This window comes from Vulpes lagopus, chromosome 20, assembly GCF_018345385.1.
Source record: "Vulpes lagopus strain Blue_001 chromosome 20, ASM1834538v1, whole genome shotgun sequence".
Taxonomy (NCBI): domain Eukaryota; kingdom Metazoa; phylum Chordata; class Mammalia; order Carnivora; family Canidae; genus Vulpes; species Vulpes lagopus.
Window position 1 is genome coordinate 30,917,759 of NC_054843.1, and position 23,036 is coordinate 30,940,794.

General features: G+C 37.1%; 1 protein-coding gene across 2 annotated transcripts in view; it reads right to left on the reverse strand.

Annotated features, from left to right (window-relative positions):
• Positions 1-23,036, reverse strand: part of ROBO1 (roundabout guidance receptor 1) — a 1,146,492-nt gene that overhangs the window by 25,773 nt on the left and 1,097,683 nt on the right. For both annotated transcript variants that reach the window (XM_041735102.1, XM_041735103.1), the window contains 5 exons: positions 17,249-17,403; positions 14,191-14,526; positions 12,207-12,314; positions 9,427-9,571; positions 5,515-5,763 (listed from right to left, as the gene is read on the reverse strand). In XM_041735102.1, the coding sequence (XP_041591036.1) occupies positions 5,515-5,763; positions 9,427-9,571; positions 12,207-12,314; positions 14,191-14,526; positions 17,249-17,403 (993 nt within the window). The remainder of the gene's footprint in view (positions 1-5,514; positions 5,764-9,426; positions 9,572-12,206; positions 12,315-14,190; positions 14,527-17,248; positions 17,404-23,036) is intronic.

The following is a 23,036-nucleotide window of genomic DNA, read 5'->3' on the forward strand; positions in this document are numbered from 1 at the left end:
GGAGACAAACAATTAATCAAGTGTGCAATGATAATGCAGTATCCATAAACAGAGGATGTCTAAGGTGTTAATAGGAAGACATAGAATTAGCACCTATCTCAGAATTGGGACATCAGAAAAAGATTCTACAGAGAGTATCTATCATTTCACCTTGGTCCTCAAAGATTCACAAGTGTTAGTTCCAAAAAAAGAGAGGGGATAATGGTGTTCCAGGAAAATAGGATGGCATGGGGAAAAGATCTCAAGGTGGGTGATCAAGTATCAATTCCAGGAACTGGAAGAAATGTAGAGTGAAAGCACCATGAACAGAAAGAGGTGAGTGGCAATGAATAAGGATGGGAAGGCATGCAGGGGTCAGATCACAAAGGGCCTTGATTGCTACATTAAGGAATCTTGCCTTTATTCTAAGGGAAATGGGAAGCCATTGAGAGATTTTAAGCAATGGAGAGCCTTGATCAGTGTTGCATTTTAGGAAAAATGCCTCTGCACAGTCTGTAGCAGGAAGATTAGATTGAAGAAGGGGCAAGGCTAAAGGCAACCAGACCACTTATGGACCATTACAGTAATACAGGCAAGAGAGAATGGCTGTCGGAAGTAGGAAAGTGCCTTTATGGCTGGAGATACATGTATTGTTCTGAGTGATATTTAAGCAGCTGAAATCTACAGAAACGAGTACTTGGATATAAGAGTCTGACGCTCTGAATGAAATCCGTAGAGAAATAGCCATCTATCTTTAATGAGTACATCATTAGGGGCATGGCAGGATGATGAGAAACAGAAGCCATTGCTGATGGGCCAGGCATCTGAATAGGTCAAAGGTTTGAGAAAAGGCTTCACTGAAAGACTTAACTAGAGATAAGAATTACAGCATTACAATGCTGTATACAGCATTGTATATAGTATCAAAAATGTAGACATAATTTAAATGTCCAACATTAAGAAATTAAGTGAATCACAATATATTTTTGTTCAACACAAATATCTAAATAAAAAGTTACTGACATGGAAAAATACACGATTCAGTGGAAAGAGTAGCTTATAATTTATTGGTATATCACAAATTCAAAGCAATGTGAGCATATACTGAAAAGATCCTTACTGAGGTCTTAACAGTGACTATTTCTGACTACAGGGATCATTGGTACTTTTGTACTTTTATTTTGTTTATCTGTATTTTCAAATATTTTTTTAGTGAACATGTAGGATATACCTTCATCATAAAAGAACAATAATAGTTTTTTGTTGTTATTTAAGGAACTTCATTTACTTCTTTTTTTTTTTTTTTTTTTTCATTTACTTCTTATAAGTGTCCAGTGTTATTTTCAGCAACAATCCCGGAAATAAATTTCTAGTACCTTCATAGGCTGAAAATCATCATTTCAAAAAAGGCTGTATATAATTGAACAGGATTTTAAGTACAGGTAACCAGAACATTTGCCAATTATATGTATTCATTTGGAATTCATATAAGTATTCACTCCCCTAAAACAGCAGGGGGGTCTTAATTCTGTGGTATCCAATTCCTTTCATCAAACACTTACTGAGGTAAGCTTTGTGCAACCTCAATAACATGAGTAAGATGTGAGCTCTGCCCTCAAAGAGCTTTTAATTCAAAGAGGGAAACAGACATACCAATAGCAAACATTAATACAACATGAGAACTGATTAGAGTGCTTAGCAGAGCTGTGAAGAGACCATTGTGAAGAGAAAAGGAAATAATTGGTTGAATTTTGCCAGGCAATCAAATGAGACTTTCACAGAGGGAGTGCATTTTAACAGGGCCTGGAAGGATGAGAAGCACTTGCCCCGGCAATCAAAGAAACAGCATGTTGTTAACACACGTGTTCCTAAGGAGGACACAGAAAATGTGGTGGAAGGCCATGAGAGGCTAGAGTGTCCTGCGCCCCCATGCCAGTTCCAGAGGAGCCCTCCCTGGGCCAGGAAGTGGCAGTACTGACCAGATGTTGGTGAATTTAAGGCCAAGTCAGGGAATTTCAAACAAAGTAATTAGAAAAGAAGGTGTATGCAGAGACTGGAAGGGAAGAGGTAAATAAAGTGGAAGGGACCGTGAAAGGCCTCACCACTGGGCTGAATGGCAGGATCTCACTCTGTAAGAAGGGGAGCATTTCCAGACTCGTGTGTCAAGAAAGATAATGTGGAGGGTGGGCAGGAAGGGGGAAACAGAAGAAAAGTGGAGATCAGTTCAAGGATGACAGAATGGCAGGGCTAGGGATGGAGGGCCTGCCTTTGCAGCTATAAGAATGGAAACAAAGGATCCAGAACAAAAGATCTGTTGAAGTCAGAAATGAAGGGATTGTGAATAATTGAATTTGGGGAATGGAAGGAAGATAGCAGAAGAAATCAAGCAATTGGCTAATTGAGCTGATTGTAAGATGACTTTTTAAGATGATTTTTGGCTATCTGATTTTATTATATATTTTTAAAATATTTTATTTATTCATTTACAAAAGAGAGAGGGAAAGAGAGTGAGAGCACAAGCAGGTAGAGAGACAAGCAGACTCCCCACTGAGTGCTCCCCCACCACGTGGGGCTTGATTCCAGGACCTTGAAATCATGCCCTGTGCTGAAGTCAGATGCTTAACCAGTTGAGCCATCCAGGCACCCTGGCTATTTTATTTTTAATACATTGTTCAAATAAATAAGGATTAAGGATTCTAAACATGATAGCCAACACAAGGGGAAATGAAACAGGTTTGAAAGGTCAAGGGCAAAGACGAAGAATCTGGTTTTGAACAAGTGTAGTATGCGAAGGTCAGTGATAATACTGTGGTGCTCGGGAAAAAGGGTGAGCTGGCTAAATAATTTTTTTTTTAAGATTTATTATTATTTTTTATTCATGAGAGACACGGGGCCGGGGGGGGGGGGGGGCAGAGACACAGGCAGAGGGAGAAGCAGGCTCCATGCAGGAAGCCCAATGCGGGACTCAATCCGGATTCCAGGTCACGTCCCTGGGCTGAAGGCAGATGCTTAACCCCTGAGCCACCCAGGCATCCCTAGCTAAATAAATTCGAAATCCATCAGGATATAAGTAATTGTCAAATTAAACAGTGGAGTGAGGGCATAAAGGTGAGGAGGAAAAAAAAAAGGTAAGGAGAGTAGGAAATCGTATTTGTTGAATATTTACCCTACTTCAGATACTTTACATACATTATCTCATCTTTTTTCATACATTATCTCATTTTATTCCCACAACAACTTATAAAATTGTCAACACTGCAGAAAGCTTACATATGAAAAAGATGGACAAATATTTAGATTGATCATTAGGAGGTTATTTTCAGTAGACTAATGGAAGCAAAATGGTATGGGTCAGAATGCAGTGGGGCTGAGGCGCGAATGGGAATTAGTAAGGGAGAGTTGATTAAACAGCCCTGAGGACTAGGGGAGAAGGGGGCCATGATAACTAGAATGGGGGGCTAAGAAAGGGGAACTTTATAAGCAGTGGGATTAATAGTGAAGAGAGAGAAGAATGGAATGAGGAGGAAAAGGCTGGAAAGTCAGGATAGATAAAGGTGAATTTATTTTGATTGATTTGAGGAAGGTGGAAAGGATGACCTGAGGAACACAGAAGAAGGGGTCTGCCAGGAAGAAGACGCTATGTACCACTTTTTAAAAAAGATTTTATTTATTTATTCATGAAAGCCACACAGAGAGAGGCAGAAACACAGGCAGAGGGAGAAGCTGGTTCCCCACAGGGAGCCTGATGCAGAACTCGATCCCAGGACCCAGGTATCATAACCTGAGCCAAAGGCAGACGCTCAATCACTGAGCCGCCCAGATGCCCCACAGTGTACCACTTATAATATAGAGGGGAATGGTGGGGAAACAGGTAATGAGAGACAATGAAGGGAGAATGCTGACTTATTTCAGGAATAAGAGACTATTACCTATTATCCTTTCATTTGCTGAAAATAAGAGGCATAGAGATATTCTGTGATCTTTTTTTTTTTTCTTTTTTGAGATGGTCTGTGATCTTAATAGGGAAAAGAAGTAGATGCCTTATTTTTCTCAAACTCCATGAAATTTCATGGGTTAACACTCTTAGAGATAAATATATGGCAGGGGCACCTGGGTGGCTCAGTTGGTTGAGTGTCTGCCTTCAACTCAGGTCATGATCCCAGGGTCCTGGGATCAAGCCCTGCATCACGTTCTCTGCTTAGTGGGGAGCCTGTTTCTCCCTCTCCCTCTACAGCTTCCTCTGCTTGTGTACTTTCTTTCTCTCTGTTAAATGTATAAATACAATCTCTAAAAAAAAAAAAAATAAATGTATTGCAATCCAAATTCTCCCTCGTCCCACAGAATAAGGCTTAACTACCTCCTTCATTTTATTTTATTTTATTTTTTTTTAAATTTTTATTTATTTATGATAGTCACAGAGAGAGAGAGAGAGAGGCAGAGACATAGGCAGAGGGAGAAGCAGGCTCCATGCACCGGGAGCCTGATGTGGGATTCGATCCCGGGTCTCCAGGATCGCGCCCCGGGCCAAAGGCAAGCGCCAAACCACTGCGCCACCCAGGGATCCCTACCTCCTTCATTTTAAAGAGTATATGATTTGAATTTGATAAGGACCTCTTACTGATAGAATAATTAATAAACATTGCAAGTTCTATTTTAATCTACAGGATTCAAGCAGTATAAATCAGAATATGTTATTCATTCAAGGAAGTTGAAGGATAATCTTCCGAGACAAATAACATACTTGGTTTCAAATGATATTAAGAATACAGAAAGTTTTGTATATGTATATATGTGAAATATAATCTGTCAGTGGTAATGATATAGTACAAAAAAATCATCAACAATGAGAGAGGAGCTAACATGAGACAATAACAGCTTTTATGTGGTAGAAATGACAAGTGAAGTATTTATTTGTACATAACAAAAATGTATTGGTTGGCAATACTCAATTTTTGGTTACACACACACACACACACACACACACACACATTATTTAGTAAACTGGATGAAAGAACTCTGACCTAATTTCTCAACCAAAATTAAGGTACCTGAGATCAAAGTGAAATAAATAGGCCAAACTCATTCTTTTGCAACATAACAGCTATGGGAAGAAATCATACTGCAGACTTAATTTAAAAAGACAGGAGAAAATCTATTTTCCACAGACCAAAGCAGTGACTTACCCACACATAAGGAAAACTAAAATGCAAAAACAAGGCGTCATCAATAAAATGTTACAGGAGTAGCAATTCATATACTTACTACATGATCTCCATGTGTTTATGAATGCAATTATCATAAGTGGCTGAGTATTCATGCACATTATTTTATGGCTGCAAGTTCACTGGGATCAATTAATCTAATGTTCTGGTCAACAGTATTACTTGATATGTTAATTACTGAGGCTTACTGCATGATGATACTGGAAAAAAAGGCTACGTGACATGAAAATTAGCTCATATAACAGCATTCTACAAATGCCACTTAAGAGTGGAAATTATCTCATTTGTCAGCAAAAGGCTAGTGACAATGTACCTCCTATCGGGTTGGTGCTGCATGTGGCCAATCTCCTCCGGGCAGTCCTGCAACATGGGCTGGAGTTCTTCTTGTGGGGAGGGGGTCAGAGTAGCAGTGGACTGATGGCTATAAGACACAGCAGCTGGAGAAGAAGCTGCTCCCCGCACAGGGGGAGTGGGGCCTCGCTCATCTTCCTCCTCTTCTAGTTCATTCTGTTGCAAATACATCCTTGCTGGTGGCACGGGACATGGCATTTCTTGGTCATAGCTAAAACAAATTATAAGCACACTTCAATTTACTTCAGGTTATTCAAAGAAACTAGAACTTGTCTAGTTCATGGAGTATCAGCTTTGAATGGTTTTCTTAATCTGAGTTTTCTAAGCCACGTTTAAGGCGGTATCATTAAAAAAATAGCTCACTATCACAAAGGTTTGTGAGCACTAGATGTAGTATTTTTTCTCTGAGATTACATTAGCATATTGTAGGCTCTGAGAAGTCATGCAATAAAGAAATCTGTTTAATGCAGTTTAACTTAGTACTTCCTACATGTGTTATATATAGTCTAGCCCTCTAAAAGATGACGTAGGGATGGTCCTACAGATGACCAGAGATGATATGCTAAACTCCTGAGAAAAATTACTCTTGAAAATCCTTTCTTGAAAATCCACCTTTTCTCTTAAATTATAATAGATCACTATGTCTTTGGTTGAGCACAAAATGAAGCAGTTGGCTTGCATTTAGGATGTTGAATAAAAAACACAATAAATAAAATAGTCAATAAACAATAAAATGCCCCACTACTCCTCTGCTAGAGATGTGTGGAAGCTATAGAAGGATTTGGGAAACATTCATGCCTTTCTCTTTCCTCCCACCGCAGGGCAGATGGTTATTGATTTGAATGGCAGTAATTTACTGCACTATATAAACTGTGTTCATGTTACCCCTCTCTTTCACTCATTCTCCACCTGTCTTGTTCACCTGAATTCAGGAAACTTGACGCTCATATAACATGATTTCTTTGTATCTTCCTTTACTTTATAAATCACACTACCTCTCTTTCATACTTCTTCTGTTTCCTGTCTCAAAATAACAGCAATCTGTTCACTCCTCCAAACTAGGAATCTTATAGTCATCTTGACTTACTCCTCTCTCCTCTCCCTTGAACTCTCCCTGGTTCATCTCTGTTTCCTGGGGATCCCTGGGTGGCGCAGCGGTTTGGCGCCTGCCTTTGGCCCAGGGCGCGATCCTGGAGACCCGGGATCGAATCCCACGTCGGGCTCCCAGTGCATGGAGCCTGCTTCTCCCTCTGCCTGTGTCTCTGCCTCTCTCTCTCTCTCTCTCTCTCTCTCTGTGACTATCATAAATAAATAAAAATAAAAAAAAAAATTCATCTCTGTTTCCTCTCTGAAAATCTCTCAAGTCCATCACCTTTCTAAAATCTGTTGTATGTGCTACTGCAATAACCTTTTAACTGATCTTTTTGTCTCCAGTCATTCTACCCCTCTGAATCCTCACATTGCTATCAAAATTACTTTATTGTAATACGCACTACTCTCAGATCATTCGTTTGCTGCCAAGTAATAAATAGGCTTTCTAACTGGCTAGAAAAAAAATACAAATACCTAAACAAGACATCCAAGTACCTGTATAATCTGGCTCATACTTGGCTTCCCAGCTTCTCTCCTTCCCTCCCACTAATTCATCCCAGTCCTCTGGGAGGCTACATCTCTGTGTGGTCACAATGTTCATAAAACCCCTCCTCTTGATTGAGGACCATAACATTTGTCAAAGTCAAGAATTAAAGCCAATATATTAAGAAACTTTCATTCTTCCCACTTAGAATCAGTCTCTCCCTTTGGGCCACAGTTGCATCTCCTGTAGGCTTTTAAAAAACTATACCCACTTATTTCCTTTTAATACCTCTTCTGGCAGGCAAAAATAGCATAAATGTTGTTAAATAGCACCCAGAAAAGGAATTTTTAAAAAAATATAGTCAATTCTCAATTTTTGCAGATTTTATACTTACAAATTCACTTACTTGCTAAAATTTATTTGTAACACTAAAGCTAACAGTCGTGAAAAATTTGAGTCACTCTACCTTTTTGTTTGAGCTTTTATATTGTAAACGAGTGTCCTTTCTTCAGACTAACCAGTGCCACACTATTCTCAATTTTTGTCTTTATATTGATAATTTCCCTGTTTAAAGTAACCCCCAAGTGTAGTGCTTCATGGTGATCTAGTGTTTCTAAATGCAAAAAAGGTTATAACATGCCCTAATAGGGGATCCCTGGGTGGCTCAGCAGTTTAGCGCCTGCCTTTGGCCCAGGGCGGGATCCTGGAGTCCCGGGATCGGGTTCCATGTGGGGCTCCCGGCATGGAGCCTGCTTCTCCCTCTGCCTGTGTCTCTGCCTCTCTCTCTCTCTCTCTCTCTCTTTCTGTCTCTGCCTCTCTCTCTCTCTATCATGAATGAATAAAAAATAAAAAAAAATCTTAAAAAAAACATGCCCTAATAGATAAAATATATACATTAGATAGATTTGCTCGGGAGTGACCTATGGCAGGCACTATTAGCTGTGAGTCCAATGTAAATGAATCAACAATACATACACATAAGGTGTCCTGAAACAAAAACACACATAAAACAAGATTATGCATGGATCAGATGACAATAACGTGTGACCAGAGACTTGCAGGAACATCTTCCTGTGTTTCCCTGAGGGGTAATGGCTCAGTATTCACTAATTAAATGCCTGGAAAAACAAAGGTACAGAGCTTTGTTTCCTGGCATATTTGAAACTTATGGAGAATGAAACAATGTCTTTATTTTTACAATAGTCACTAAAAAAAGACTGTATTTTTAGGTGGGATTCCATATTCTTGTTGTGAATTCTCTATGTCAAGTGAGTTCTCCTCCATTGATCATACCAGTGAAGCATCTGTTTTGCTTTGTTGGAAGGTATTATGTCCAGTTCTACAGAATGTGGAGTGAGGGTGTAATACCCTAACTTTCTTATTGCTATCATGTGGTTCTTTACACTTTTGAATCCGTGTGAGAGACAAGTCAGTGAGTTTAAAGTCCCACGGTTTTCAGTATAGCGTGATAATACCTAAGAACAAACAAAAGGGTTTTTTTAAACATTTTTAAAGATTTTATTTATTTGAGAGAGTGAGCAAGAATGACAGAGAAAGAGAGAGAGAGAGAGAGAGCGAGCACACGCTGAGGGAAGGGCAAAGGGAAAAGCAGGCTCTCCGCTGAGCAGGGAGCCTGATGTAGGGCTTGATCCCGGACCCTGAGATTATGACCTGAGCCAAAGGCAGACACTTAACTGACTGAGCCACCCAGGTGTCCCAAACAAAAGTTTTCAAGATACCTTAGCTGTGGTATAAATTCACACATTTGTTTTATGAAAATACAAGAATATGCAACAGAAATTCTGATATTTGTGAATCTAAAATCATATTTATGTATGATTATATATCATTATATATGTGATCTTGTATACATTGATATATTGATGATTATATGTCAATTACATGTAGATAATGTAAAAATATAGGTAAATCGTGTATGTATGTGTTCATGATTCATAATTCTTAGTTCCAAAAGAAGCTTCCAAGGCACAAATTCCTTTTTCTTTCTTTCTTTCTTTCTTTCTTTCTTTCTTTCTTTCTTTCTTTCTTTCTTTCTTTCCTTTCTTTCTTTCTTTTTTTTCTTTCTTTTTTTTTTTGTTTTTTTTGTTTTTGTTTTTTAGCAGTGCTGGGGATGTTTTTCAAGTCCTTCTGACAGAGCAATACTGTTTTTTTTTCAGAGACAAATGTTTATAGACCTTAGGAATGTCTCCCCACTTGGTGGTCTAGTTTAATAACTACTTAATATGGGTTTAAGGAAACATACTATTCCACTTACATCTGTTATGAAATTCTTCTTACCTTTCATCTACAGAAATATTGTACTCTTCACTATTGCTATGAGGAGGAGGATGCGCTGGGGGAGGAGGAAGCAGGTCTGCCCAGTTCATGCCACCTTGTTTTGGTACTTTGGGTGTCCGTGCCCCTTTCTTGTGCCCTTGACTCCCTTGAAAATAAATAAAATCCAAGTCTCTTATTTCTGGCCTTTAAGATTTTTCTGTTATCCACAGGTGATTTATTTCCTGTAACTATGATTGTATAATTCATGTATGCATAAGCAGATAAATATACGTTTCTTCATTAATCTTAACTGAACTTTGTACAATAGAAGATGCAACGTATTGCCCAAGTTTAACTGCAAAATAAATAGTGAAAAAGCAATAAAACCGCAAATGAATTTTATAAGTCATATCATTAATAGTGATCTTCTTACAGCAATTAATTGCATTATGGATTATCACCTAAAACAAATGAGCTGTAGACATATTTTCTGAAGTGCCTTTCTATTATTTAATTGCTGGAACCTAAAATACAATATGATACAGATACGATCTATTAGAGTTTCACTGTTGCATTAAATCACTGAATATATATAATTTGTACTTGTCCATTGAAATGTTTTAGGCACAATGAAATTACTAGTTTTCATCAGAAAGGCAGGTGCAGATGAAAATTATTGCTGGAAGAACTAATATAACTAACAACAAAAGAAGCAGAGAAATTATTTTTTAAAAGGGATAGAAGTGTTTTTAATCCCAGTTTCTACAAAATTATGGCTTATTGTAAAATGATGTTGCTTGAACATTTTTTGTAGTTGGAAATAACCCAATTATTCAAGTGCCATAATGTTCGGATTTAGATTTGGCATATTCTTTAAACATAGGTAACTGCACATTTTAGGGTAGTCAATTTTGAATAATTTGGGGTCAATAGATATTTGGGGATAAAATAACCTTTATTGCCCTCCTCCAATATGATACATTTTAGATTCTTATGGAAATTATAGGTCTTTTTATTTTTAACCTCTCTGAAACACCTCCAAAGTACATGGTGCATGAAACAGGTCTTGGTATATTCAATGTCCCTTTATTTATTCATTTTTTAAGGCACTTACGAATTTTCAGCCCAATCCCAGTGTTTGTTAAGCCAAATGTTCTTGAACTGGTATGTTACTACACCAAACATGGGCCAAGGGACTGGCTATTAGTAATAAATTATGATTCTCAGGCCTCTACCTGTATGTCTCCATTTTTTCTTCCTTTACTCAGTTGTCCTATATTGGAAAGGCTCTGCGATTATCATGCACCTGGCCATACTTTAGCACCTTTCTCTGATTTCTTGGCAGAGATCTAACAACTCCATCTGTCCCAAGAGGCCTAACATTACAAATCTCTGCTACATATCATTTGCTTGCTTCATTCTTTCTCCTAATTAACCCTAGACAATACATTTTTATATCTTTTTTACCAAATATTCACAGGATGCCAAATAATAAATAGCAGAACATCAAGATCTAGGTCTCTAAGCTGAGGGATGGATAAAGTCAATTTAAAATTAATAATACAGAATCATTTTAATCACAAGAACCATAGAATCATTTTCCACATTAAGATACGATTTTCTCTCTAAGCAGCTCAGAATTCAAAGACGAAATGGCATATCAAACATTAACATATTTTTTATAGTTTTCCCAAGAGTAGATCTTTAAAAGAATTCCTGTAACTTCAGGGTTTCCTTACTTAAAACAAAAGTCCTTAGTAAGAGTTTCGTTGTTAAAAAAAAAAATCAAGCAACATATAGTAGAATAAGAAAAGATCTAAAAAGGTAAAGAGCCATTTCTAAACTCCTTTAATTCCAATAGGAATAGTTTCAATCAGTATAAAATGTAAGCTTGAAAATGCCAAATCAGCATGCTTAGTCAAGGAAGATGATAAAATGCAAATGCCATGTTCCATACAGAAGGAGTAGAGACACTGGCTGAAAGCACCAAGTAACAACTTCAATCCAGGTATTGAGAGGTGATATTTCTACCCTGTCCTGGAGAAACATACCAGAGTCAAGATCAGTTGGTTCTGTTCTCATTGTGGTGTGACTCGCCACATGTTAGTTCTAATAATGAACCGCCTTTAATTAGAAAAACAGGACTTAAGTACCAGTGAACTCCCATCTGCAGCCTCTATCAGGAAAACAGGTGGCAAACAGCTGCAACAGCATGAAGACCACAGGGAAGAGGACTCACTGTGGATTCGAAGGCACTTACAAACTCACATTGGGAGGTTACTTTATGAGGTTTTAGGACAAGAACTGAAGGAGAGTAGAGATTACAAACTGAGGCAGGTTCCTATTGTCTCTAGATCTCAGGTTATTGTCTCTTAGGCTTGTGATTCTGCTCAAGTGCACTCAGATTTTATGTCTTCTATAGCCTGTGTCAAATGGTAACAAATTTAGCAGATTAACTACATGCCCAATGTTTTTACTTTTATTTTGGCCAAGGGCAAAAAAGAAGTTTCAACTGCCTTTTAAAGTCTAGGCCATGTTTCTGGCTTTGTAAAAGTTCATTAGCAAGGAGGGGAATAGGATTTTTAATCTTCGTTACTAAACAGAACATAAAATAGTTTAGTGAGTGGACTGTCTCTCAAACTGCAGAGATAAGACCCACAACTGGAAAAAATTCAAATTATATAAAGGGCTTACACATGTCATAGGTGTACATTAGTTCATTAGCATTCAATTTGTAATTCTGGAATATATCATCTTTCTAAAGGAGAGACTGACTTTCTCTTTGGTTTCTTCATACTTACCAGATGTACTACTGCCCCGGTCTGAACTGTTGTAGGATCCTCCTGTATTCTGGTCATATGATTGGTTGTATGGGATAGTTGGAGGAACTGTGTCATTTGCTCGATAATCTAGATATTTCAGATGGGAAAAAAAAAAAAAACACTTTTATTTTCTCTTTGATGCCTTAATCCTTTACCATCAATTAAGCTTTTAAGTTACCATGTTGATCACTTGCTAAGATGTATGGTAGGTGTAAAGGAGGAAAAGTCAAGAAAAGATAGGCATGTCTTCCTTAAGATTTATAAAATACAAATTCTTTGCATCATCTCCTTTGTATAAATCAGACTAATATAGATATGTACAAACCACATGAGGGATTATTTCTTCTCTTTAAAATATTTACAAATCAGCTAAGGCAGAAATCAGAATTGCTTGACTTCTTAACTTTAAAAATGTAACAACAAAATAATTTTAACCATAAGAAATCAGGGAAGTATGATGTCTGCAAATCATTAAAAGATAATAAAAAGCCCCGAAGCTTGTCAGCAAGATTATATCTAATAAAAAACATATCCATGATAAGAAAACAAAGTATCTCAATCTGCCATGGAAATGCTTCTGCTTACTCAGGCAAAGGTAAAAATCCAAATGATAAACTTGCTACTGGAATGTAATGGGTAATAATCCATCAGTTTAGTGGCATTCCAAGTCTTTATTACAGTTGATATACCAAGTCTGTTACAAGCAGTGTGAACAATAAGATCCCTGAAATATTTGTGCAGAGGACTGTCAGAACTTCCCAAAGACCACAGTAGAGCCATATACTAAGGAGGAATAACATAACAATAATTGGAATTCCTACTGTAAACTATAGGTTTGTAGAAACTGTCCTCCTCATCATTGTCAGCCTTTGTTACAAACTTGTGCAAGAGTCTTAACAAACATATACTGAACTGGGTTTTATGCTAATCAAGTATTTTCTCAAATTTAGAAAAAAGCAGGATGACTATATTGTTAAATCAAAAATATACCACTAACTTAATCAAATGGGATGTTTGTCAGTTACCTTTTTGTAATCTCCAACTGTAATACATTTTATTTCTGAGGAGAATGGTCATAACTCAAGCCTAGAGAAAATAAATCTATGTCTCTAGTTATCTACAATAATATGTGTCATTTACCTGGACACTCATGCAAAGTTGCCCTGATCTATTCATATTAGAGGATGCTTTTTTTGTTTGTTTGTTTTCCAACAGGTATAACTTTGCAAATAATGTTATTCAAGCAGCAGCCTAAAGGGCTACAAAAAAATCAAATACAAAAAAAAAATCAAATACTTACCTCTTCCAACTCACACATATTATAATAGAGAAACATTCCCCTTAGGCTACAAAATACTATTTCACTGCTACCAGTTAACACTAAATTTCCTGTAGGTTCTATCCTGACAGACTTCAATCAAGTCAACCAAAAAAATTAGGTTCTAAAAATCACACATCGTAGCAGTCTTAGTGACCGCATGAGGTAGGAGAAATACAACCAATTGAGCCACTTCTCCAGTTCAAGCTTAATTTCATTATTTTTCCTCAGTCTGATATAAAACCGCCATTCGTTTATATGACCATGTAGAAGCAATTATCTTCCATTCTCGAGTGGAAAGAATGGGATAGTCTATTTATTTAAAATGTGAGGTATTGTGACGGTTGTACATCTGCCTTATGAATAAAAGATTGTGCTAAGCAATCCCTCACCTACGATTAAATTTAAATGAATCTCAGAACCATTTGAAAATAGTTATATATTATTATAAAATCAATTTTCCAAGGTTATTGTTGTGCTAATTAACTCTTTGACACTGGAAATTTCGAAAACAAAGAAATAAGGAAACGTGAGTAACAAAAGAAAGATTTCATTTGCTCATTCCAGGGAAGTTTGGACGTGTAGGGCTGAAAGGTTAAGGGTACCGATACAGAAGGGGATGGGAATAAAGGCAAAGCTCTTCACCTTTGTTCAGTTTGTTTTGCTCCATGATGTTATACTGAACTGGTGGCACTTCTTGTTTCTGCTGGCCGGGAGGTTTCCAGTGCTTCTCGCTGGAGTCCCCGCTGCCATTGTTCATGTTGTTGCTGAGGTTTGACTGGATGAGCTGGGTGGTGGCATAAGGAGTGGGCTGCCCTGATGGATTGACAAAACGCCCATCCTTCAGATTTGGGCTATTGAAGGTTTTCATCTCATTGATTTTGTTACTAAGGTCCACATCACCATAAACAGTTGACTCAGGGAGCATCAGATTTGTTTGTTTGTTATCCAGTTGGTTGTTATAATTTGCTATACAATCGGCTACGTGCAACGGAGAGGAAAAGGAAAAAGTCATTCTGCATGGTTATTCGTTTTCAATTTCTTTGTAAGTAGCTTCGTGAGTCACAATAAAATTGTTATGTAAGGTAAAAATGGGCTTAAATATGATCAGTAAAAAGGGCTAAGTATTCATATGTACTTTCTAAAGAAGGGAGTTCAAAAGTGAGGAAATGAGAGAGGACATAGAGAAATTATATAGAGACTAATTTTGAACTTGAATTTAAGAGGATTTTCCTTTAACAACCCCATTAATAGGAATTTCACTTAAATAATATACATTGCCAAATTGATATTTTTCTAGCCTGGCATTACTGACCTATCTGAAGCTACTAGTTAGTTGTTGGAGCAAAAGAACAAACCATATATATTGAGAATCCAAACTGAAGGGGGGGAAAAAAAAACAAACTCTTCCTACACATTAAAGAATTTGAGATTTTAATATTTGATAATCTACTCAAAAGACATGAGGAACAGAGGTTAAAAGGACAGTAAATAGTGTTTAGGATAATTTTATCAGATCTTTCCTTGGTCATGTAGGATAATCATTATCAGGGGAGGATGTTATATAATCATTCTTTCATGGTTTCATAAAGACACCCCAAGAAGTATAAAATGAAAATAATGATGATGAAATGAATTGTAAGTAGCCTGAGTAATTTAATCAAAGAAAGCCTGAAATAATATCTAATTTGTCTACTATTTCAATTTCCCTTTAATTTGCTCTTCATTGAAGTATTAGAGAATGAAATAACTGATGGAATATTTAAAATTAAATAAATAGAAATTTAAAACCTGCAGTTAAAAATATTAAAATAGCAGGAAGAACTAAAATTATAATTTAAAATTAAAACTTTTTTTAAATAAAAAAATTTGTCAAGTTACAATGGCTAAAATACCATTATTTTATTCATGTAGTTCATAGTGGCACCCACATTAACAGCTCACCTTGAAGTCTGGTTTTTCAGCTGGATATCTTGATGAAAAATTAACATGGTTGCTACTAAAGGCATAAATGTGAATATAATCTTAAGAGAAATATGCAACTTCTCTGTAATACTGAACTCAATTACTCTGCATTTTAACAATAAATGAATAGGGAATGGGAATATGACTCACCTGGCCTTTAATAATTTTAATAATTTAACAGTGGTTAAGAAATATTATTAAAGGCCATGTGGTTTTGTCAGTTTCATTTCTCTTCACCAATTTTTCTAAATGAGTGGGATTCCATAGAATTTTATGAGATGATGGACATGTTCTATTAGGCATTATCCACCTGTGTCTGGTGGCTCCTGAACACTTGAAATGTGGCTAGTGCAAACAAGGAACTGAATTTTAAATTGTCTTTTGTTTAATGTAAATGTAAATAGCCACCTGTAGCCAGAGGCTATCATATTAGATGACACAGCTCTACATATTAAAGTGGGTATTGTCACCTTTTGTCTCCTATAGAGCTCAACAGTCTTTTTTTTTAAATTCGCTATCATGTAAGCACCTATCTATACAACTAAAACATTGACCTTTGGGACATCTGGGTGGCTCAGTGGTTGAGGGCCTGCCTTCAGGCCAGGGCGTGATCCTGGAGACCGATTGAGTCCCACATTGGGCTCCCCAATGAGCTGCTTCTCCCTCTGCCTGTGTCTCTGCCTCTCTCTCTCTCTCTGTCTCTCATGAATAAACAAATAAAATCTTAAAACACACACACACACACACACACACACACAAAAACCCCATGGACCTCTGGAGAACCGGGGTGTACTCACATGGATATGTCACACCCATATCTATATCCATATTCAGTGGAGACTCTGGACTTGTTTTAAGGCTAGACATACAGACTGCTTCATGATTTGTTTTTTAGTGAAGACACACAACATCTCCACTTAAATGCTACCTTCTATTTCTCTTTTTCTTAGTTCCATGGGTTATTTTACTTCTCTACTCATATCTTTTGATTCTTTATGATTCTTTTAATATTTCCCAATTGGAAATGTTGAAGGTTTTCATTCTGTTTTCTTTTTTTTGCAAGAAATCATGAGTAATTTCCTGTTTATTCCTTTCAATATTTTGTACTCTACATCCATTATTTTAATGTAATGTTTTTAGCATGAAATCTTAATGACATAATTTACTCACTCATATTTCTGAACCAAAAACACAAAATATAAAATAAATGTATGCATACACACCTGCAAGATATATATTTCTGATATCTCGGGATTCACTTCTACACGATAAAACTTTGATTTAAATTTCAGTTAATTTTCATTCACAATTTACAAATTTTTTATTACTGTTGTACAGTTGCTATTATTTTTGTTACTGCTATTAAAGACTTTTGTTCACTATAACTAGAGATTTATAAACTTTTTGATTTGTTCTATTCCCTAAATCTTAAAAATACTTAATTACAAATATAAATTATAAATACATACATTCTCATAAAGATGAATGCCTTTGCACAATTTCATTTTTCCTTGTTTGCTATCTATTCTAGAGTTCATACTCTCCATCCTCCCAGTGCATATTGGGAAACTCTGGTGGAAGAAAATATAGAATCGGGGTAATTCGCTAGACAACAGTCAACATTTTATGAAAATGTTGACCAAATTTTCCTTTCCAGTGTAGGGGGAGGGGAAGAAATGTATCCTCCTGTGGCCAGTCCTTGTGCTTAGACTTATGGAGCTGTCTCTGCATCTCTAACCTGGGCGACTGTAGGTGGTCAGGTTGTTATCACTGTTACCATTGCCTGCCGTACAGCAATTGATAGAGCAGTCATTGTGATTGTTGCCAGTATTGGGCCACGTGTCTGCCAGCCAGGGCTGTGTGGCAGGTTCGCTGATGTTCAGAAGTCCTGGCCTAAGGAAAAAATAATATATATACATATATAAGCACATGTTTTATTAATAGCAAATAATATTTCCTATTCAGACTTCCAACAAATTCATCTCACTGTTCTTACAAATAACTGGGTCAGCTATGCTGAATGATGGTACTATTCCTTTTATTTTACAGTTATTTCTTTACAAGATAACTATAATGGAATATGATGTCTTGAGGATGTCCCTCAGTTTATAGGGCCATAGCATTGTAAACTGGCATGGTCAGGCTTCAGACTTGAAATACAGTACCATATGCAATGCTCTACTTTAATCACAGTGACTAACAAACATGGAATCTAAGAATACGGACACCTATTTTTTTTTTTTAGTGTTTTCGTTGCTTAAAGAATACCATATTTGAGACAGTTTACACTCTTTTGTCTTTGACTCACACACAAAAATCATGATTCTTCTTATGACTTCAGTAAAAAATGGAACAAGCTCCTTTACTCAAACAATGGAACCTTCACAGTAAGCATCTTTGCATAGTTTTCTTCAAAACCATTTGTCAGAAACACTGAGTTTGGGGCTCTCTGACATTTGCAGAGAGCCTCATCAATGTTTCAGTACACAGCTCTGTGAGCTTGTCAACACTTTCTGATGGTGACAATGTAAAATGCCATAAATTCCTACATAAACAAAGCTACTGAGTTAAATCTGGTAAAACAAAAAATGTCCACTATAAGAAATATTAGTGTTCCTGTATTTTTTGGCATAGCACATGTTAATGCTCTTTCACTCTATGTTGGGAATGCAAAGTGCATCAATGGCTATTAGTGGGAACCCAGGACCACTAGTGCCAGAGACACAGACTTGAGTCTAAGAATGATATTCCTCATGTACTTTTTCAACACTGACTCCATTTGATAATTTAGCCAAAGGGATGATGATGCATGGTGTGCTGTCAGAGCCACAACATATAGACTGGTACTGCAGATTCTGCAAAGATTTCCTTCGCCATTTTCTTCATTAAAATACAATATCCATGCTTCTCATTAACCCAGGAAGCAAGAACCTGACTCTTCACTCTCCAGGTTTCCATGACAAACAGATAGTTGACTGAGGAAACTAAATAATGCAAATGATGGTTATTTGAAGAATGATTCACTCCAAAGGAAGAATCGGGATTTATAATATATATGTCTCTGTACATGTGCAGATGTACGTATGTGTATATATATCTGTAATAAAAAATGAATATTTACTTTTTGCTTACAACGTGTGAGATATTGTTGAGTTCTTTACATGCATCAACTCATTTAATTCTTAGAATAATTAGACAAAAGAGTTACTACTATTACCCAGATTTTACAGATGAAGAAACTGACCTTCAGACAAGAAGGTTAAGAAACATGTGCATGGTTCTATGAAGTGAGTGAATGACAGGGCTGGGATTCAAGCCCAGGTCCTCTGGCTCTAGAATTCACTGGAATCCAGGATGCTATAAACCTACCTATTGGGGAGTGCTAAAATTTCCTTAAGTCCTCAAATATTCATATAAGAGAAAGAGTGGGGGAAATGTCTACAGTCTCGAAATTCAGAATAATGCTGTCAACACTAAGCAAACTTATTATTAATATTGTTGATAAAAACGTGCTTTGAAGAGCGATTGTGCTGCAATGTTGAAATCTAAAACATTTAAATGCAAGCTGTATCACAGATATTTGGAGCCTTTGAAATAGATGTTGGTTATAGAAATTCTGCATCTAGTAATCTTTAGCTCTACTTACCGTATTTTCACTTGAACTTAAACCAAGTGTGTTATCACTGTAGCAGCTATTTAAAATATATTTCCATATTTGACACTGTAGAGATATCATGGGTCTAAAGCATGGGTCAAGTGGAAATTTTTCAGTCTGACTTACACGTTTCAAGAGGAATAGACAATGTATTTATGCTACCATGATTCTCTCAGAAAGGTACTTTGAAAGTGAATGTTTTGATATCATAAGCTGAAAGAACTTTCCATATGTATGGGTGATTTCCAACAGGAAGTAAGATTAACAATTCACATCCTGACTTTGGTTTAGACTCGTATTTGTAATATTAATTATTTGGGGAAGAAGGTGAACCACAGATTATCAACCCATAATGAAGCTTAAAATGTTATGTGTATATTTTAGAGGTCTCTGAGGAAGTTTGGGTCGTATGCAGCTACCCTGATAAGGGTGTTAGGGACTTTTTAAACTACCAATCTCATAGGTTATTTTTTTGTCTTTAAGATAGTTTTAGTACATATGACAGAGATTTAGCTGTTCAACACTAAGAAATTAAGCAGAAGCAAAACTCAGTGCTGGTAATTAATGTATGTCTATATTTTTTACCATATAATATTAGATGTTATATTTTTATACTAATATATCTGAGTTTTGCTTCTTTCTTCCTTGTGTTTTAAAAGACAATATTATCAGGGAAAAGAAGTCAGGAGGGCTCATAATACCCAAACTTTTCTTCCAGTTCATATTAAGGGGATAAAGTTTGTCTCACAAAGGAAAAATGGACACTACATTTAAGTAATTGTGCAGTAATTACTTTCGTTTCCTCTGCTCTACTTATTCCAGATACCCCAATCATTCATTCAAACAAAGCAAGGCAAAACAAAACAAAACAAAAACCAACCTATCTGAATTCCTAAACCACCAAGTAAAACACTAGAGGGTCGCAGAGCAGGAGAAAATGTTAAGAGGGCCTTGGCAGTAAAGGTTGCCTGTAGACTGTCTCCTCTTTCCTTTAATTCATTGCTTTAAAGGGTTCTGAAGCCCAGGAAGGAGCAAGGGATAGATTTAAGAGGGGCCAGGATTTTAGAGGGAAGCAAGGCCTGAGAGCTGTTTCTTTGTCACCACCTCCCACTGTGAGGAAATGATTTATTGGCATTCTCTCTGGCCTGATTTTCTTACTTCTTTCTTCAGGATTTCTCTGCTGTTCCCAGGTTTATGCTGTAGTTTGGATTTTAAGTAGTGCTTTTGGAAGAGGTTCCTGGAATGTCTGAGGTATGGAAAACAAACGGGCAGGAACAGCTACATAATACTTCTTCCATAATCCTTCCCTGGGTTATATCACAAGCCCTTTGCCCTTTCCAAGGGTGGGAAGAGGTCTCTTTGCTTACCACAATCCTCATTTTCCCTTTTCTGGGAATGGCTAAATTCACAAGAAAAGATTTCTGGCTCAGCCTTCTCCTTTATTATATTTTCTGTTGCAATGACTCAATTCTGCCATTGTGGTGGGAAAGCAGTCACGGACTATATGTGAACAAGTAAGTTTGGGTGTATTCTTAAAAGACAGGCAGCAGACTGGACTTGGCCCAGGAGCCATAATTTCCTGACACCTGATATAAACAAAAGATAATTGCATTACCTTATGCTAGGTGCTTTAACTGTGATATTTACACAGCACTAAAAGTTCACGGAAGACACAGCAGGTGAAGCTCGGCAAAGTGACAGCGGCGGGGGTGGGGTGGGGTAGAGGGGAGCACATTCCGGGTTGACGGAATACAGATCTATAGAAGAATTTCATACTGGAGATTGGCAGGTGGGCTGACACTGTGGATGTAGGGTATGACACTTAGAGATGGGAAATGGACCTGCAAAACCCTATAGGTTGCTGGCTTTATGGGCTGTGCTAAATTTGGACTTGGTATTTTAGTCATGGTGGGTTCTATTAAAAATGGAATCTAGAGCTACTCAGAGACCTGATCTATATGCATTTCAAAATACCATCTAGGCTCCAACGGCCAAAGGGAATTAACAGGAAGTAGCGCTAATGAATGCAGATAAAGGTAGGGCTGTGGGGAGCTTCTGCAACAGAGAGGGCAAGAAAGCATGAGCGCTTGGCAGGAAACAGTACTGTGGTAGTGAAGGGGGTGAAAGGAGAATCAACCAAGGCAGGGATGGATACAGAAGAAAGGAAGACTTGAGATGATGACTTCGGTATCATCAGCCAAATGAAGTGGGAGGGCCAAAGCAGATTCACAGAGTCGAAATGCCAGAGGGAAACCAGAGTTTAAGGGATGGACATGAGAGGTGAGTGGAGGAGTTAGGTCACTGCCCCTTCTCTAACTACAGATACACAGAACACAGATATACACACAGACACACACACACACACACACACTCTGATTCCTCTTCCCCCCTCTCCTGGGAATCTACCCAAACACATACCGTGGCTAAGAAATGAGACTTCTTCCTGAAACACTCCTGATCCCTCTTATTCTGCTCTATTTATTCCAAAGCACTCATCGACTGCTGATGCTAGAGTTGACTTTTTTAATGTTTATTATTTATCTTTTATCTCCTGCACTTAATGTAAGGTTCACAAGGACAGGAGTTTTTATTGACTTGCTCACCGATGCATCCCAAGCAACTAGAATGGCACCCATAACATGGTAGACATTCCGTAAATATGTCTGATGAATTAATACATTTAAAATTATGTATATAACTGTCCTTGTGGCCATGAGATCTTTATTTAACTGTAATATGCCAGCATCTGTTGTCATTTGGTTAAAGAGGTCTTTTCTATTTGGTATTTGAAATATGTACGTTTCACTGTCATTCTCCTTTTAACCTTAAAAGGTTAGTTCTGTATGGCAATACAGAAAGTTTTCCAAAAGATAGTTTAGTTTGTAATTTTTCAGTCTTGCTGTAGAAACTTGCATTTGGTACCCATGGATTCCTTCCATTATTAGGCTTGATATGATCATTTGCTTTATCTAGGTTATAAATCCATTTAGAGCAAAACCACAGATATTTTGTGTGTGTTCACGTGTGTGCATGTGTATGTGAGATAGAGAGAGTCTGTACATGTGCCCATCCACGGAGGCTAGTGCAGAACATATAGAAGATGCTCAACAAGTATTTTATGTGCTTTGATCAAGGTGAAAGTAGAAGTCGACAGTCATGAACATACACATGTAGAGAGGTGGTTATATAATCAGGCATTCCAGATTTATTCACGAGAGAATGTTATTATGCCAGAGGCTGTTTCATGAATATCTGGGCTCTAATTTAGATGGAATTCCCCTGGATGTATAAACATGCTCTGGTTTAATTTCTGAATCAAATGAATTTATTCCTTATGAAGACCTCCCTAGCTTTTGGGTCGTTCGGGGGCTGGCTTTGTTTCACAGGTATGAAAACAGTCAGCTAGCACCAGTACCCAGGAAGAAGAGATTAGTGCTTGTTGCCAAATTGGTACAGCATTGGTTAAAAGTGGTCGACACTTCTTTAAAATCACTCTTTGTTGTATACTAGATTCAGTCATTGTGTCACCACGTGGTATGCTCCTTAGATTCAGAAATAATACCTTACTCATTTTTGTCTTTTCCAGTTGCAAGCATACTATCCAACCGTGCAAAGCAGAACACTTAATAAATTAATCGAATTTGGATTCTAAAATGGTTTTGATTGGAAGTTTTTGTTCCTCTACCTTAAGCTAGATGTTGCTGGTTTGGAGAAAAAATCATCTTATTATAGAAATTCCAGAAGCTTGGCTCTCATAACATATACCTTTTTTCAGCTCTCTTAAGCTGCCTGTCACATCAATTTGTGATTTCTCTGTGAATACATTAAAGTTCACTGAATAATAATTACAGAAAATAATAAATATAGGATT